Raw genomic sequence first — 16,750 nt, 5'->3', positions numbered from 1 at the left:
TCTGCCATTTCCACTATATTATGTTTTTGTCTAACACAATGACTATGCCTTTTGTTTTTGTCTGCTTATATTGTCAAATATTAAAACTGCAGCACTATATATCATTAATTCATTCTCTTTGCTGGACATAACATAGTACATGATAAGAATACATAATATGACATCTTTGCTCCCAGCTTCAGTGCATCAGACAACGTGAATACGTATGCAAAAGTGATTGACATTAGTGCAAACAGGATACAAACAACAAATACAACTGCAATCATATTGAAGACTATCAGACTATGTTGTGAACATAACATGTTTTTAAAATCAGTGGAAATGTGGGTTTAGAAATCATTTGCGCAACTGATTTTTATAATTTTAATGGTTATTCTAAACACAATAACATCAATTACAATGACACAGAAATCTTGTTTTAAAGTGTCTCTCCCCCCCCCCCCCCCCCCCCAAAAAAAAACAGCTAAATATGGATTCTTGGCTAAATTTTTAGTAGCCATGTTATCTGAACACACATTGTAGAAAACATGAAGTGTCTTCATTTATTTTCTCTCCTACAGCTCACATTCAATTACTTAACAATTAAAGTCATTTCCTTCCTGTTTCAGCTAACAATTCTTTCACTGAACATAAGTTTGCTATCTACAAAAAATTTGACAACGTAAGTACATTCCTCATTATATATCCCTTTACACAACCACACCTTGTTTATATAAATCCATTACAATGTGTGCCAACAACTGTGAGGAAACAATTACAATATCTCCCTCATTTCACTGAGAAATTAGAACATTCACACATTTCATCACCGGGATAGTACTAGTGGAACTAAAGCACACACAAAAATATTATGCACGATGTGAGATGAAGGAGACAGAACAGTGGTGTACCACTACTGAAAACAGAACATTAATTATGTTATCTTACATCCTGGAAATATGGGTGTGCATGTATTTGCAAAGTAATAAAAAGATAAAATTACTTGATATTACTTCCAATATATAATTAAAATTATATTTCCCATTAATGAAATATACACTGTTCTAAATTGCACATGACATACAATAATAAAAAATCTCAGAAACACCTCTCCACAAGCAAGTAGAAGTGACTTAAAACTTTTTGTAATTTCATTTGGCGTAACTGCCTTTTAAATTTAAGTTACAAGAAAGAGAGTTAATTCTTTATGTAACTGTGTGTCAAGTTCAAATAATATTTCCAACATATGCAAGGTCTCATCACAGCCAGAACCCTACTACACTCTGATCCATTTATATTTACAAGACAAGACTTCGAATTTTCTGAGCTGGCAGAACATTGGTAACTTTTTAATTTTACACAGTCCTTTTTATCAATGCACTACCACGACCAAGTGGTCGACCCAATGAAAGTCCTCCCATTGAGGCCACTACTTCATCTGGTATATCTTGTTGAGCAGATGAGGTTGAGACGTCTTTTGACCGGTTCGAAAGAACTCCCTGGAGTGCCAGAGAACGAGTTTTCGGTTCACGTGGGCGGATTGTACTATCACTTGCAATTGAAGCAGGTGAACTGCATTCAGAGGGTGTTTTTGTGCTTGCTGAAGATGTAGGTCTTGAATCGCTATGTTGAGCTAATTCCTCTTGCAACCGCATGCGTTGCTGCTTTCTGAATTCCTTTGCTTCAGATTTTGTAGCTCCCTGCAATGAAAATCATTTCAACATATTTTTACAATCAATACATGAATTAAGATATATGTATTGGCACAGCTTACACACTGTGTTCAACAACACATTAATGCATAATAAAGACTTCTCAATGTTGCAAAGGGATCTGACTAAATACAGCTTTACACTGGAACATGTGTCCATAAACAGACCCCTTCACTGCTTCTAGAAGTTTGTCTTGTAGAACTCTTTCAGTTTATAAATGTTGCCATATTTCCTATTCTCCAAATTAAGAATTTTTTTCCATTAATTATTCCAACAACACCTCCAACTTCATTATAACCATACAAAAGTTTTAGCACTATTTTCAATCATTAAACACTAATTCAGCAATGCATTAAAAATCTCACTGAAAGCAGCAGTAGTTAACACAAGGAGGGGTGGGGTGAGGGTTGAGATAGTTTTATGCTTCTTCCAATGGACCTATTGTCTACTACAGCATTTAGTAAAAATGTGCATGGAAAGTGAAAGATGTTAACCACTTTTGGCACTTAACAACAGTTTCATCCCAGTACAATGGGTAACTTTTAGAAGTTATAGCAGATTACTAGTTGAAGTGTGTATTGACTTCCAGGCAGCCCTTTATAATTCCAAACCATTGTCCAGTAAATGAAATTTGTGCTTAGGCGAACCTTTTGTTAAGACTGTAAGAAACACAATACAGAATTCATTCTCAAGTAGGCATATCAGAAACTAAATCCACCCAGCATTCCTCAAGGTTTGATCCTGTTTACAATAAACACTGCCCTGACTAAAGTGAAGCACCCCAGAACAGGAAGGAGAAACTTCAGAGGTTGAGAGGGTATAAGTGATGTTATTTCCGTGATTACAAGACCAAATCAAATTTACAAAGAACCTGACAGTATCTGCGCACTTTTCAGTATGACTTTGCACCCCCTATGCCCTGAATGCACACACATATTTGGTTTGGAAGGGTGACAGACCTATTGTATCTTGGGAGACAAGCTGGCCCACAACTCTTAACTGGTCCACGATATCTTTGACATTGGAAATGGGAGAGACGAGACATTCTAATTGGCTCCACACATGGTCCACTTGGGCAGATCCGGGGATCTTGCTGGCCAGAAGAGTACCTAAAAATCACAAGCAGGTCATAAACACATGTGCCATGTGTGCATGAGCATTGTCCTTTTGAGAAATGGCACCACAATACTGTCACATGAGAGGTAAATGAGGATACTGGATGTCCATGTCTTACCATTGTGCCATCAAAGTTGCCTCAATAACTACTAGTAATGACTGAAGCCATACCCAATAGCTCCTCAAACCATGACCAACACCAAAACATTAGAAGAATGGGACTTCTCCCTGTATCACGGCCATACTCACTGAGAACGGTGATCCAGGGTAGGGCAGAACCACAATTTATTGCTGAATATAACAACACCAGTCATCAGCAGTCCATGCTTTCCAGTCACAGAACCACTCCAAATGGTGTCAACAGCAGCCTACACTAGTAGGCCTGATAACATCACTATACACATACAAGTCTGAACATTATGACCACCTGTTTAACAGTTTCTTTGTCCATCTTTGGAACACAATACAGTGCTGATTCTTTCTATCACCTGTTCTAAAATTTGTTGGTAGTTTTGTGGAGGTAATCCAGAAGGGTTCTCTCAGATTCACATCAGGTGAATCTGGTGGCCAAGCCATCAACTTGATTTCACTATCATGCTCTTCAAACCACAGAAGTAAGACTCTGGCCTTGAGACACAGGCACTTTTATGCTGAAAGATGACATTACCATCGGAGGAGACTAAGCATGAAGGGATGCAGGTGGTTTGCAACTGTCAGCGTGTCTTTGATTACTACTACTGGTCCCATGCGAGTGCAGGTGGTGTCTCCCATAGCATAATACTGCTCCCACTAGCCTGCATCCATGACACATTGCACGTTTCGAGCCACCATTCACCTCGGTGACGGCATTTGTGGAGACTACCATCCACCTAGTGTAGCAAAAAATATGAGTCACTTAAAGAGCCAAAACATTTCCACTGATAAATGGTCAAATCCCGATGGTCCCTTGCCCACTGCAATCTTAATTGGCAATGCCATTGGGTCAGCATCTGAACACACAAGGATTGTCTGCTGCGGAGTTCCACGTTCAACAATGTAAAATGAGTAGTGTGCTCCAAAATACCTATGCATGCACTAGCACTGTGTTCTTTCGGCAGAGCCCTGACATATCACCATCTATCATACTCTACCAAGAAGACAAGCCTTGAACGCCATATTCTGCAAAGAATCATAGATGTCCAAACCATTTAGTGCCTAATGGTAGTTTCACTGTCCTACCTCTTTCTGTAGATGGTCACAACAGTCGCACGCGAACTTTCGACCAACTGAACCATTTTCGAGATACTCACTCACAGGCTCTGCGTAATAACCTGCCCTTTGTCAGAGCCACTTTTCTCAATGGGGTTCCCCATTTGCAGCCCGTATCTTTGCTAGCGAGATCCCCCATCTGTGTATGCTTACATACTAACCCTACTGTGTCATGAGCCTGCAATTGCCTCCAGGTGGCATCCAACATCATGGTGAGCATTGGTCATCACGTTTTGGCTGTTTGGTGTGCACTTATGCACTCTACCTGCCACAGAGAATTCAACTCCAATCACTTACATGACCACTAATTATTTGTGTATTTGTGCGTGCGTGTGTGTGTGTGTGTGTGTGTGTGTGAGTGAGTGAGAGAGAGAGAGAGAGATTAACACGTCTGTAGTTGTAAGCAGTTTGCAGGTGACATGCGCGTTCATGAGGATTACACTGTTAGGAAATGCCATGTACGCATAGAGGAAAAGATCTGGTATCATTTGACTATACTATTATTGATTGTCATGGCAATCAGTCGAAACTGAAAAGAAGTGTGTGCCATAAGGAATTTAAGGTGAAATACTCACTTCAATCTTGTCATGGGGCATGGGAAAAGAATGTAACAGTTCCGTTTGCTTCAAAGATGATCACTTACAAAACGTAATTCAACCAATCCTTGAGCATTTTTATCATGTGGGCTCCGTGAAATAATGGCAGAGTGATTAGCTTTCATTTCAGTTTAGATTTTGCTGCCTGTTTTGTGTAAACTGGAGAGTAAAGTTCTTTGCAAGTTCCACAGGACACTGACGAGCATTTCAATGACACTCTTTAGCTGATTAAAGATGACTGTATAATTACTGCTGTGTTTTTTGTTACATGTTTCAGGTGGAAAGTGTGTGCACTCTAGCAGACAATACAAGGTGGAATCCAACATTTTCGGGACTGGTGCTGCCATCTGGAAAGTAGGCGTAGTAGATCTTTGCACCACTAGGTGGCGAGAGCTGCATATCTAATGAGTCGGTGTACAGAGTGGCATTCAACTGGGAGGACGTGTAGCATGTCCACAGTGATTTCCGTAACACTCTGTGTTTGGTGTGTGGCGATTTTACAACGGATCCGCGAACAGAACAGCAAGTGTGTATCAAATTCTGTGCGAATCTCTGAGACCCTTGCAATGATTCAACAAGTGTTTGGGGGACAGAGCATGAGCCGTACACATGTGTGAGTGGCATGACTGGTTCAGTGCCAGCCATACACACGTCAAAGATGATGCTCACACTGGAAAGACCATTAGCCGCACAACGCCAGGACATTGTTGCCAAACTTCAACAACTGATTTGTGCGGATCGACGGTGAACCTTTCAAGACCTTGTGGATGAAGTGGGTATTGGTTATGGGGACATGTCAACGAATGTTGACTGATAAATTGGGCATGCGTCGTGTCACCGCAAAATTTGTGCCAAGGATTTCGACTGCCAATTAGAAGGCACAATGTGTTGAAGTGTGCATGGACCTACGTCAGACCGCATCTGACAATCGAACCTTCTTGTCATGGGTTATCACCGACGAGAGCTGGATTTATGGCTATGACCCAGAGAGAAAGCAACAATCATCCCAGTGCAAGAGTCTGGGCTCTCAAGACCCAAAAAAATGAGACAGGTGAAGAGCAAAGTGAAGACCATGATCATTGTTTTCTTTGATACCAAGGGAATTGTGCACAAAGAGTTTGTCCCATCCAACCAAACAGTGAATTCCGCTTACTACTGTGATGTTTGGCGACGGCTCCGTGAAAACATGCGGTGACAACAGCCTTTGTTGTCAGGGAAACTGGCTGCTGCATCATGACAACACACCCTGTCACAAGTCATTGCTCACCAGGACCTTTTCGGCAAAAAACATGGCGGTTTTACCACACCCACCATACTTGCCAGATTTGGTACCTTGCAACTTTGCACTATTCCCAAAACAAACTCAAGTTGAACTCTAGAGAGGATTCAAGAAGTATCACTGGCGGTGATAAACACCCTCAAAAAACAAGACTTCCAGAAAATGTTTGGCCAGTGGCAGAAGCACTGGGACCCATGTGTCTGTACAGATGGGAACTACTTCGAGGATGGCAGCACCAGTCCCGAAAATTTTGGATAGCACCTCATAGTTAATTGCAACAGGACTTAAAAATATTATTTTATTATTTTGTCAGACAAGACATGAAAAACACCTCTAATTTTCTCTTTTCAACACCAACTTTACAGAGGATCTTCAACAGTGCCATAGGGCTGATTTTGCCGAATACAATGAAACAAGCTTGTAAGATTTTGGCACTGCAAATACATAGCTTCACCCTCTTTTTGAAGCTTTCTGTATAGTTTGTAACATTCAGATCTCAGACTTTATATTATGATGCTGGTGTTTTAAGATACCAAATTGTGTTGTCATCTGTCCCTTCAAAAATGAAATGCACAACAGTTGACGCAATGGGAAAAATATGGCTGCTTTCTTTCCCAGGAAAGTAGATGCAGCAGAACCAACAGGCCTACGAGCAGTGATAAGTAGGACGGTTGGCTTTCAGATACCCTGGATAAACAGTGTGTGGCATGGAGTGCAGGCAGGCAGACAGTACCACTGTGCCAGAGCTGGAGGGAGCAGTTCACCTTCCCCACCCACCCACCCTCTATAACACTGCAACAGTGGGACTTTATTACAATAATCAATTGTGATTACAAAATCCATCCATTTCATTGTCTGCAAGTTGCGACAGAAATGAGTAACCACCTTAAGTTCTTTACTCATTGATCTCCAAATGGTGCATTCCACAAACTCATGAGCCACAGTGATGAATGCACTACATCCACAACTGGATTACCGTATTTACTCGAATCTAAGCCGCACTCGAATCTAAGCCGCACCTGAAAAATGAGACTCGAAATAAAGGAAAAAAAAATTTCCCGAATCTAACCCGCACCTGAAATTTGAGACTCTAAATTCAAGGGGAGAGAAATGTTTTAGGCCACACCTCCAAATCGAAAGTAAGTTCGTCCATTGTAATATGAGACACAATTTAGGTCGAATGAACGACGATACAGCTACAGTAGTTTGGTTCGAGTCGTAATCTTAGCAGTTAAGCTTTACCAGGTAGCCATTGCTATGCGTCAGGCGCTCCGTCCTTATTTATACGGGTACCCTTCCTTTTTCATGTGCTTCATCTGGTTTGAATCGATTGCTTATTGTGCTTTGATCTGATAAGTGCCGTTTTCTTTGTTATAGGTGTTTACGTTATTCTAAGCTGAAAATGCATTACTGTACTGTGTCATGCATTGTTCGTCGCATTCTGATAGTGCATGTTTACGGCCTGTGGCCGCTCACGGCATGGCTTGCTTTTGTACGCGCTACCGCCGCCTACAATTAAAAAAAAAAAAAACAGAGAGGAATCGTCTCATTAGCGTAACAATGGCAAGAGACTGCTATTTGTTGTTACTTACACTGCTGCTTTCTTTCATAATAATCAACAAGAACCAAATAATAGACTGCGTATGATAGAACATGTTCTGAACGAGAGTTAGGCGAAAATTTTTCTCCGTTTGAAAATCTTTGCGGCCGCTTCTTTAGTACATCAAATTCTAGTCAGTTGCCGTGCTTCATTTCTGACTGTATCACTATTAGGCATAAGAATAATATGAATATAAACATGACACGATACGTATATTCTTCCGTGTTTGCTGTTGTCTCACTCTAGTTTCGTAGTTTATTAGGCAGACAGGATTTAAATGAGATAGCGGCAAACACGAAAGAATACATGGCAAAATGTTTATATTCGTATTATTCTTATGGTGAAGAGAATACTGCATGTGAGACACATTTCATCAGGTTCCTATTAGCAACCATCTCTTCTCACAGGTAGGAAAAAAATTCAGAACGTAGAGTTGGCCATATTGACAAACATCCCAAACAATCTTGCCAGTCAGATTTTCGTAGTACATTGAAATTCTGCTACATTCGAAGATGAACAATACAGAATTTGTATTTACTTCGTTGGATAATGTATGAAAATGCAGTGGTCAAAACTCGGGGCAGTGAAAAAAAGCTAGTCTTCCACCTTTTTTAAAAAAATTTATTTACTGACGCAGAGGTTTTGGCGCCAGTATTTATCTTTGTGCCTACAAAGCATGCCTGTGTAGCGCTACATATATTCGACGGCAGAAGTCAGTTGTGGCGGCACCTACCAACATTTTTCAGAACTTCCGCTTGCTTTGCGCTCGATTCTAAGCCGCAGGCAGTTTTTTGGATTACAAAAACCGGAAAAAAGTGTGGCTTAGATTCGAGTAAATACGGTAAGACACCCTATTTTTTCTTTTTACAAGAAAGAAGTGTGTGCGTCTCATGTGGTCGCCAGAGCCCAATGGATTATTCTCAGAAGGTTCTTCTAGAAGTACTCCATACAGCCTGGGTTTCATTAATCTCATTTTGTTGAGGGTAGTTGTGGATTTCCTTCCTCCCATAATTTTAAATAACGGCACCTCAGTGTCAGATATTTCAATGACTAACCTTTCTTTAGTCTTAGCTTGCTTGGCCTTCCAATCTGCCACCTTATTTCCCTGTATACACGCAATTTGGTGTACAAATAAAAGGGACCAAGATGAAGCTCTGTTAACTAGTCTTGGAAGTTGGATGCCAGCATGTTACATGAGTATTGCAACATAATAATAACCTCACTCTCCCGACTACTGGTGCACTGCATGGCCTGGGTGATGGATTGCAGTTCAGCAGTAAATGCGCAACACTCATTACGTAGGAATCTCTTTCCATACCCTCTGGGGTAAATGATTTCAAAGAAAACTCTGCCATTGATTCTGAGCAATCAATGCAGTTACTTTGTGTGTCATAAATGAGAAAGTCATTGGAGCAATAGTCATCTTTAAGCCATGGGACAGGACTACACATCACAGGGAGGCAATACTCACCATGGAGGTACTGAAAGAAGACCCCAGTGCACTTGCAGTGAAACTTTACACTCATTTCTGAAAGTTTCTATTTACTTATTTCATTCACGGATCACCTCGTACTGCTATAGCTGCTATCAAAACAATACAATAAAAATCAATAGCTCAAAATATCAGACATTCACAGATTACTTAAGTATGCTCTATAAGATTCAAGGTCTGCTCTTGACTGGTTCATTTGGGCATCTGGTGGATTGTTACCCCCATCATTTATGGGCAATTTCTGTTATTGACTTTTTGCACTGGAAACTCAGCCTGTGCCATCAAGACTGCTGAGGTCCATACAAAATGCTCAAGTCACCAGTCTCCCACCATTGTAGCGAACTGGGGCAAGCTTACTTCAGACTGACACTGCTTCAGATCCATATGAAATTTAACCACAGTCCAAGTGGGACAGTATTAATGACGTGTGTAGAGCATAATAATTACAGTTGGTGTAATGACACAGCCACATAAGAACAAGGAGGAGACTCAAAAAGCAGTGAGTGTCATTCAACAGATTCTAATAACTAGTTGCTGAATTGTAACTTCGAGATAGAATGTACTAGCCTGAGTCTACGGTAGTGCACAACTCTGTTTCCGGTGGAAAGAATTCAAAGCCATGTTTTACCCTCTTTGGTTCCCAGATATCACATATTATACCTCACCTATGTTTCATGCAGCTAAGAGTGCATATTTGTCACTGAAACCAACAATGTCGCAAGCTTTACTTCATGCAGAACATGACTGCTAATTGTTGCAAATGTTACCACTTTCGCATGAGACATCAGGATAGTGAAAGAGCGTGCAATCTGCCCCATGCTGCTAGCAGAAATAAAGGTAAATAAAATATTTCTTCAGATTATGCTTATCCATTACGGATATTTTAGAACCGCGACTGTATATTAATGTAAATAAGTTATACACAACTGCAACCAGTCACTTTTTCAATAATAATGCTTTATTACATTAACCGGTTTTTGAACCCTTTCAGGTTCATCTTCAGATGATTTCGGAAGGATCCGGGAAGTTACATCATTACTGGTAGTAGCATAATGCTGGGTGCTGGTTCTATGGGAGAAAGATGGGTCACACTTTAATGTATCGCCGTGACTATACCTTATCTATCGATATGGATGTAAATTTAGTTTTTACTTACTGTGACAGTATAGGTGGCTTTTTTCGTATCTGTCTGCCTCCATTTTGGTGTCCTGAACACTTTCACACGAACTATATTAGTTCACACTTTAACAGTGACACTTTACCAGCATCCAGCATGCGCTTTACAACTATTGCTTATAACAAAGATCTTGACAGAGAGATATGGCATAAGCCTACTTTGTACAGAGATGTGATTTGTTGTTCTTTACATGTGTAAAAGTCGATATAAGGGCAAGTTTTTTATCAGAATGGCGATAACATGAGAGCACTAGATAAAATTACTACAAGAACAAATTTCAGGTGATCTGATATGCTATTTCTACTTGTATGTTACAGGCAATTTTTTTATAGCAATTATCATGTTTGACATTAACATGAATCCCAAGGAATCAATAATACAGAGTTATTGTATCTGCAGTGAGGTGCCTCCACCAATGGGTACAACCCTGCAATAATAGATAAACTAATCCATACAGCAAAACTGCTGAACAACCACCCACAAACAAGAAAACCACATTTGTTAGCCTTCCTTTCCTAGGGAAGATTTCTCATCAAATTGCCAACCTCTTCAAGACATACAACATAAAAATAAGTTTCTTCATCAACAACAAAGTACAAAATAAAATCATACACAGCACCAAAACCACTATACAAAAATATCAAAAGTCAGGTGTGTACAAGCTCACTTGCAACTCATGTCCAAGCTTCTACATTGGACAAACTGGTAGAAGCTTCACAACAAGGTTTAAAGAACACATGGATGCACTCCGTCTTAACAACCTGAACAAATCCAGCTTTGCCTCACATCTTACCCAACAATCATTCTTCAAACAACATAGAACAGAATCTCCGAATACTACATTTTGCCAACAAAGGCACAATACTTGACCTTCTTGAAGAAATTTAAATACTTATCTACACAAATACAGCACCTGACTACCTACTCAATGATCAAACTGAACTGAGAAACAAATTTTTCCTTCAGAACTTTGAAGATCTACTAGTTCAAAACAAGTAACCACCCAACGAACCCTACACCGGCTCCCCAACCCCCGCCCCCTCCCAATGACACCCCCCCCTCTCCTTACATCCTAACCATACCGGTGTCAATGTAATATACTACCACAGAATTAGACATGTACCATATCTCTAAATGTCAAAGCCCTCCATTGCTAACATAAATAAGTACTTTATACATATTAATTCTAGCTGAAACAAACACAAGCTGCCTTTACCAATATCCCAGATCACTCTAATGTTAGAATAAAAATAAGTCAACAGTTAAAGAATTTTTGTTCATGATTTTTAAATTATTAAATGTACAGCCATTCAAACAGCTTTAATCCATTACAATCACTTTAACTCTTATACATATACCTTTAGCTAAAATAAACAGAATCTGCTCTTGATAATACTCCAGATCACGTTAACGTAACAACAGAAATAAGCCAACAGTTCATCTGAAGATTTGTTATTAATTTAAATATACAGGTTGATTCCTTGGGATTCATGTTAATGCCAAACATGATAATTGCTATTTTTATATATATATATATATATATATATATATATATATATATATATATATATATATATATATATATATATATATATATAAAAACCAACTTCCTGTAACATACAAGTAGAAATAGCATATCAGATCACCTGAAATTTGTTCTTGTAGTAATTTATTAATATTTTATCTAGTGCTCTCATGTTATCGCCATTCTGATAAAAAACTTGCCCTTATATCGATTTTAACACATGTAAAGAACAACAAATCACATCTCTGTACAAAGTAGGCTTATGCCATATCTCTCTGTCAACATCTTTGTTATAAGCAATAGTTGTAAAGCGCATGCTGGATGCTGGTAAAGTGTCACTGTTAAAGTGTGAACTAATATAGTTCGTGTGAAAGTGTTCAGGACACCAAAATGGAGGCAGACAGATACGAAAAAAGCCACCTATACTGTCACAGTAAGTAAAAACTAAATTTACATCCATATCGACAGATAAGGTATAGTCACGGCGATACATTAAAGTGTGACCCATCTTTCTGCCATAGAACCAGCACCCAGCATTATGCTACTACCAGTAATAATGTAACTTCCTGGATCCTCCCGAAATCATCTGAAGATGAACCTGAAAGGGTTCGAAAACCGGTTAATGTAATAAAGCATTATTATTGAAAAAGTGACTGGTTGCAGTTGTGTATAACTTATTTACATTTATACACTCCTGGAAATGGAAAAAAGAACACATTGACACCGGTGTGTCAGACCCACCATACTTGCTCCGGACACTGCGAGAGGGCTGTACAAGCAATGATCACACGCACGGCACAGCGGACACACCAGGAACCGCGGTGTTGGCCGTCGAATGGCGCTAGCTGCGCAGCATTTGTGCACCGCCGCCGTCAGTGTCAGCCAGTTTGCCGTGGCATACGGAGCTCCATCGCAGTCTTTAACACTGGTAGCATGCCGCGACAGCGTGGACGTGAACCGTATGTACAGTTGACGGACTTTGAGCGAGGGCGTATAGTGGGCATGCAGGAGGCCGGGTGGACGTACCGCCGAATTGCTCAACACGTGGGGCGTGAGGTCTCCACAGTACATCGATGTTGTCGCCAGTGGTCGGCGGAAGGTGCACGTGCCCGTCGACCTGGGACCGGACCGCAGCGACGCACGGATGCACGCCAAGACCGTAGGATCCTACGCAGTGCCGTAGGGGACCGCACCGCCACTTCCCAGCGAATTAGGGACACTGTTGCTCCTGGGGTATCGGCGAGGACCATTCGCAACTGTCTCCATGAAGCTGGGCTACGGTCCCGCACACTGTTAGGCCGTCTTCCGCTCACGCCCCAACATCGTGCAGCCCGCCTCCAGTGGTGTCGCGACAGGCGTGAATGGAGGGACGAATGGAGACGTGTCGTCTTCAGCGATGAGAGTCGCTTCTGCATTGGTGCCAATGATGGTCGTATGCGTGTTTGGCGCCGTGCAGGTGAGCGCCACAATCAGGACTGCATACGACCGAGGCACACAGGGCCAACACCCAGCATCATGGTGTACGGAGCGATCTCCTACACTGGCCGTACACCACTGGTGATCGTCGAGGGGACACTGAATAGTGCACGGTACATCCAAACCGTCATCGAACCCATCGTTCTACCATTCCTAGACCGGCAAGGGAACTTGCTGTTCCAACAGGACAATGCACGTCCACATGTATCCCGTGCCACCCAACGTGCTCTAGAAGGTTTAAGTCAACTACCCTGGCCAGCAAGATCTCCGGATCTGTCCCCCATTGAGCATGTTTGGGACTGGATGAAGCGTCGTCTCACGCGGTCTGCACGTCCAGCACGAACGCTGGTCCAACTGAGGCGCCAGGTGGAAATGGTATGGCAAGCCGTTCCACAGGACTACATCCAGCATCTCTACGATCGTCTCCATGGGAGAATAGCAGCCTGCATTGCTGCGAAAGGTGGATATACACTGTACTAGTGCCGACATTGTGCATGCTCTGTTGCCTGTGTCTATGTGCCTGTGGTTCTGTCAGTGTGATCATGTGATGTATCTGACCCCAGGAATGTGTCAATAAAGTTTCCCCTTCCTGGGACAATGAATTCACGGTGTTCTTATTTCAATTTCCAGGAGTGTATTATTTCTTCTGTTTTGGAAGAGGTTTCAGATTACTGAAGTTCATTCAAGTTGTGTCGTAGAATTGTATTTCAATTTTTTATGGATTTCATAGGACAAAAATGTGAAAGTATCACATTTGATACTTACGTTATTTAACATGCCAACTGACGATGGTTTGCTTTCACTCCTAGGCCTGACAGACAATGCAATTTCGGCTCTAATACATCAAACAGACCCAAAACACTGATTTTTAGTTTGAAGATACACAAGACAAATTTGAAATAAGTATGCGACTGTTTCAGGAAAATATTAACTCTTCTTGGGGAATTTCAAATAAGGACTCTTAGGCAAATGCTCTGAAATTTTAAACCAGTCAGGACAAGAAATGAACAGGATTCTTACAAGCAAATGGATATGCAAGTTTTAAACTTTTCTAGCAAAGTTTATTTAATAATGAGGAACTAAAATGCTGGGATAATGGATTGTAGAAATTACAATCTTTTTTCTTTTCTCTCAAGCAGATTTTCACCAACCCTAATTCCTACACCACAACCAGTGTCTAATTATAATCTTCAGAAGCCATTTGAGCACTTTCTAGACTATCTACATTTTTTTGCAAAGTGGCCAAATTTACTAATTTAATGGGTCTGGAACATCCAGGAATATCATTTCATAGCAACGTAGAAGAAGTGAAAACTTTCTTTTCACAGTACATTTACACAATACTAATTGTTTATCTACATCTGCTAATAGTTTGGGCTCCAGGAGCAAGAATTTCGAAATAGCAGACATTTACAGAAACAGATTCTTCCTTCTTCAAACCAACCTGAAAGTAGTAAATGGTAACACTATCTCAACAGGATAAATAATCCGATCACTTCTGGAAGGTGAAACTTACACGAAGTATGGTTTGAAAATCTTGGTTGAAAATCTCATGATCTACAAACATCTGTACTGACAAACAAATGATCCCCTTCCAAGAGCTATGAGATAGTATACCAAAGGCAAACTAAATCCTGTTGGAATAAAGATTTTTGTAATGGCATCTTGAAATTGTGTACTCTACGACTTTATTGAGTATCAGTGGAAAGGATGATATACTGAGAGCACAGTTAATTATGTTCCACAAAACACAGACATTGGAGAGAAGACAGTGCTGAAGATATGTGACAGCTCCTGCAAGGTTATGACTGACATATTTTATCTTGATTCCTTTATTTTATTAAGTATTGCACAGAAATATTACTAATTTTTTACTATCGAATATGACTACAGATATTGTTTCTGAAAGATTCTGCTATAAAGAGGGCTGGAAGAGGTAGCCATAATCAGATGGTTCAGTATAATGAAAAAATTGCCATAATTACGTGATATGGTAATAGGACATTTCTGGCTTCAACTAAGTTTGCTTTTGAACCCAAGCATAAATGTACTCAATAGTGTAAAAAAGTGCAGAAAGAGACTGGCCATCCATTGTCCCTCAATACAACACTAACATGCCAGATGATATCTTAGATAGAGTAATAAGTACATATGTGATCAGAACCAAAACAAAGCAGCGGGCAATAAACAGTTTCACTTCAGAGTGAATGTGGCTGAACATAATCCAAAACAAACACATTTTTCCCATAGTTGAGAATACCCTCTGAACGGGTCTTGTAGGCCCAACAGTACCAACTGGCTTCCGTGTCATCCTTAGGCTTCAGCCGATGCAGATACAGAGGGGCAAATTGCTTCAGACAATTTCATGCACAGCTGTAATTGAAGTACATATGTATGTATGTATGTATGACCATAATATAACATACGAACTATAGTATAATATATTATACTTCCCATCAGCCCCTTCCGGCCACAATAAAAATTTTTTGAATGTTGCACATGGCTTGTACCTCCTAGCCAATAAAACTGCAAGTTTTGTTTTAATGCCTTTCTGCACATCACTATGGGTCTAAAGAGAGTGGGATGGCTCCCTGGGGTTGGCATTTGGTGACATGCAATGATATGACATTGTGGTGGAAGCAGATGTGATGAGAAGACAAGACCATGGGGCTCTCAGCACGTATGAGCCTGTCAATTGGTTTAGCACAGATCATGACAGGAATGATCCGTGATCCATTCTCTTGCATATGTTGTATGTTGAAGGGCAGTCCCATTTGGGCATGGAAAAACTGCAGAGATGTTCTTCCTGGCGATCAACAGGTGGCCTCAGAAACATTATCTATTTAGTGTGGAAAGGATGTTGCCAGATGGTTTATGTTTTCTGTACAGTGTGTCCATAATCAAGTTCCAGTTTCGAAACAGTGTAGAAAGTGAACCATTGCTCAGAATGATGTCAAAATTGAAGATCATATTACTGGCTCAGAGGGAAACATCATAGAAAAAAAAAATTGAAGAAAATTTCACCTGGCTGGTACTGTCAACATAAAAGGGGTTGGCTACAAATGACAGATGAATCGCAATCTGACATGTTTGAGCTGCACATTACATCATCTGTACTGTTCAATGTGCATGACTGCACAAGTTCGGCAGTCAATAGTTGTGTCACTGTTAGGTAAGCCAATTCGCCACAGCAAGGTCGTACCACATCATGAGGGAAAATTTAGTTTTTAATTGTCCTGAGGCCAAAATCCATATAAAAAGCAAAATTAGATCAGTTTTTAACTCTCCTGAGACCAAACACCACAGGAGAAAGAATTGACATTGGTTTCTAATTGTCATGAGAATAGTGCAAGACATATGCAATATGCTATCCAGCATTTTCAGCCACTAGTCGAAATCGAGAAACAGCACGTTCCACAACAGATCCAAGTGTCTAGAGGTCACATTCATTCAGAATTAGTTGCACAATGCATACCTCCAATTCAGCTACATTTGTAATTGGAGCACTGAACACAAGCCTGAAGTTACACAGCTCAATATCAGGTGATCT

General features: G+C 40.5%; 1 protein-coding gene across 6 annotated transcripts in view; it reads right to left on the bottom strand.

Moving 5' to 3' along the window:
* Window positions 1-349: 349 nt before the first annotated feature.
* The window catches only part of LOC126162158 (gametocyte-specific factor 1 homolog), a 40,918-nt gene continuing 24,517 nt past the window's right edge, over window positions 350-16,750 (bottom strand). For all 6 annotated transcript variants that reach the window (XM_049918467.1, XM_049918468.1, XM_049918464.1 and 3 more), the window contains exon 3: window positions 350-1,679. In XM_049918467.1, coding sequence (XP_049774424.1) covers window positions 1,335-1,679 — 345 coding nt within the window. In that variant the 3' untranslated portion in view covers window positions 350-1,334. The remainder of the gene's footprint in view (window positions 1,680-16,750) is intronic.

Source organism: Schistocerca cancellata, chromosome 2 (assembly GCF_023864275.1).
Source record: "Schistocerca cancellata isolate TAMUIC-IGC-003103 chromosome 2, iqSchCanc2.1, whole genome shotgun sequence".
NCBI lineage: Eukaryota > Metazoa > Arthropoda > Insecta > Orthoptera > Acrididae > Schistocerca > Schistocerca cancellata.
The sequence above is the reverse complement of the archived record's forward strand: the minus strand, read 5'-3'. Positions and strand labels throughout refer to the sequence as shown.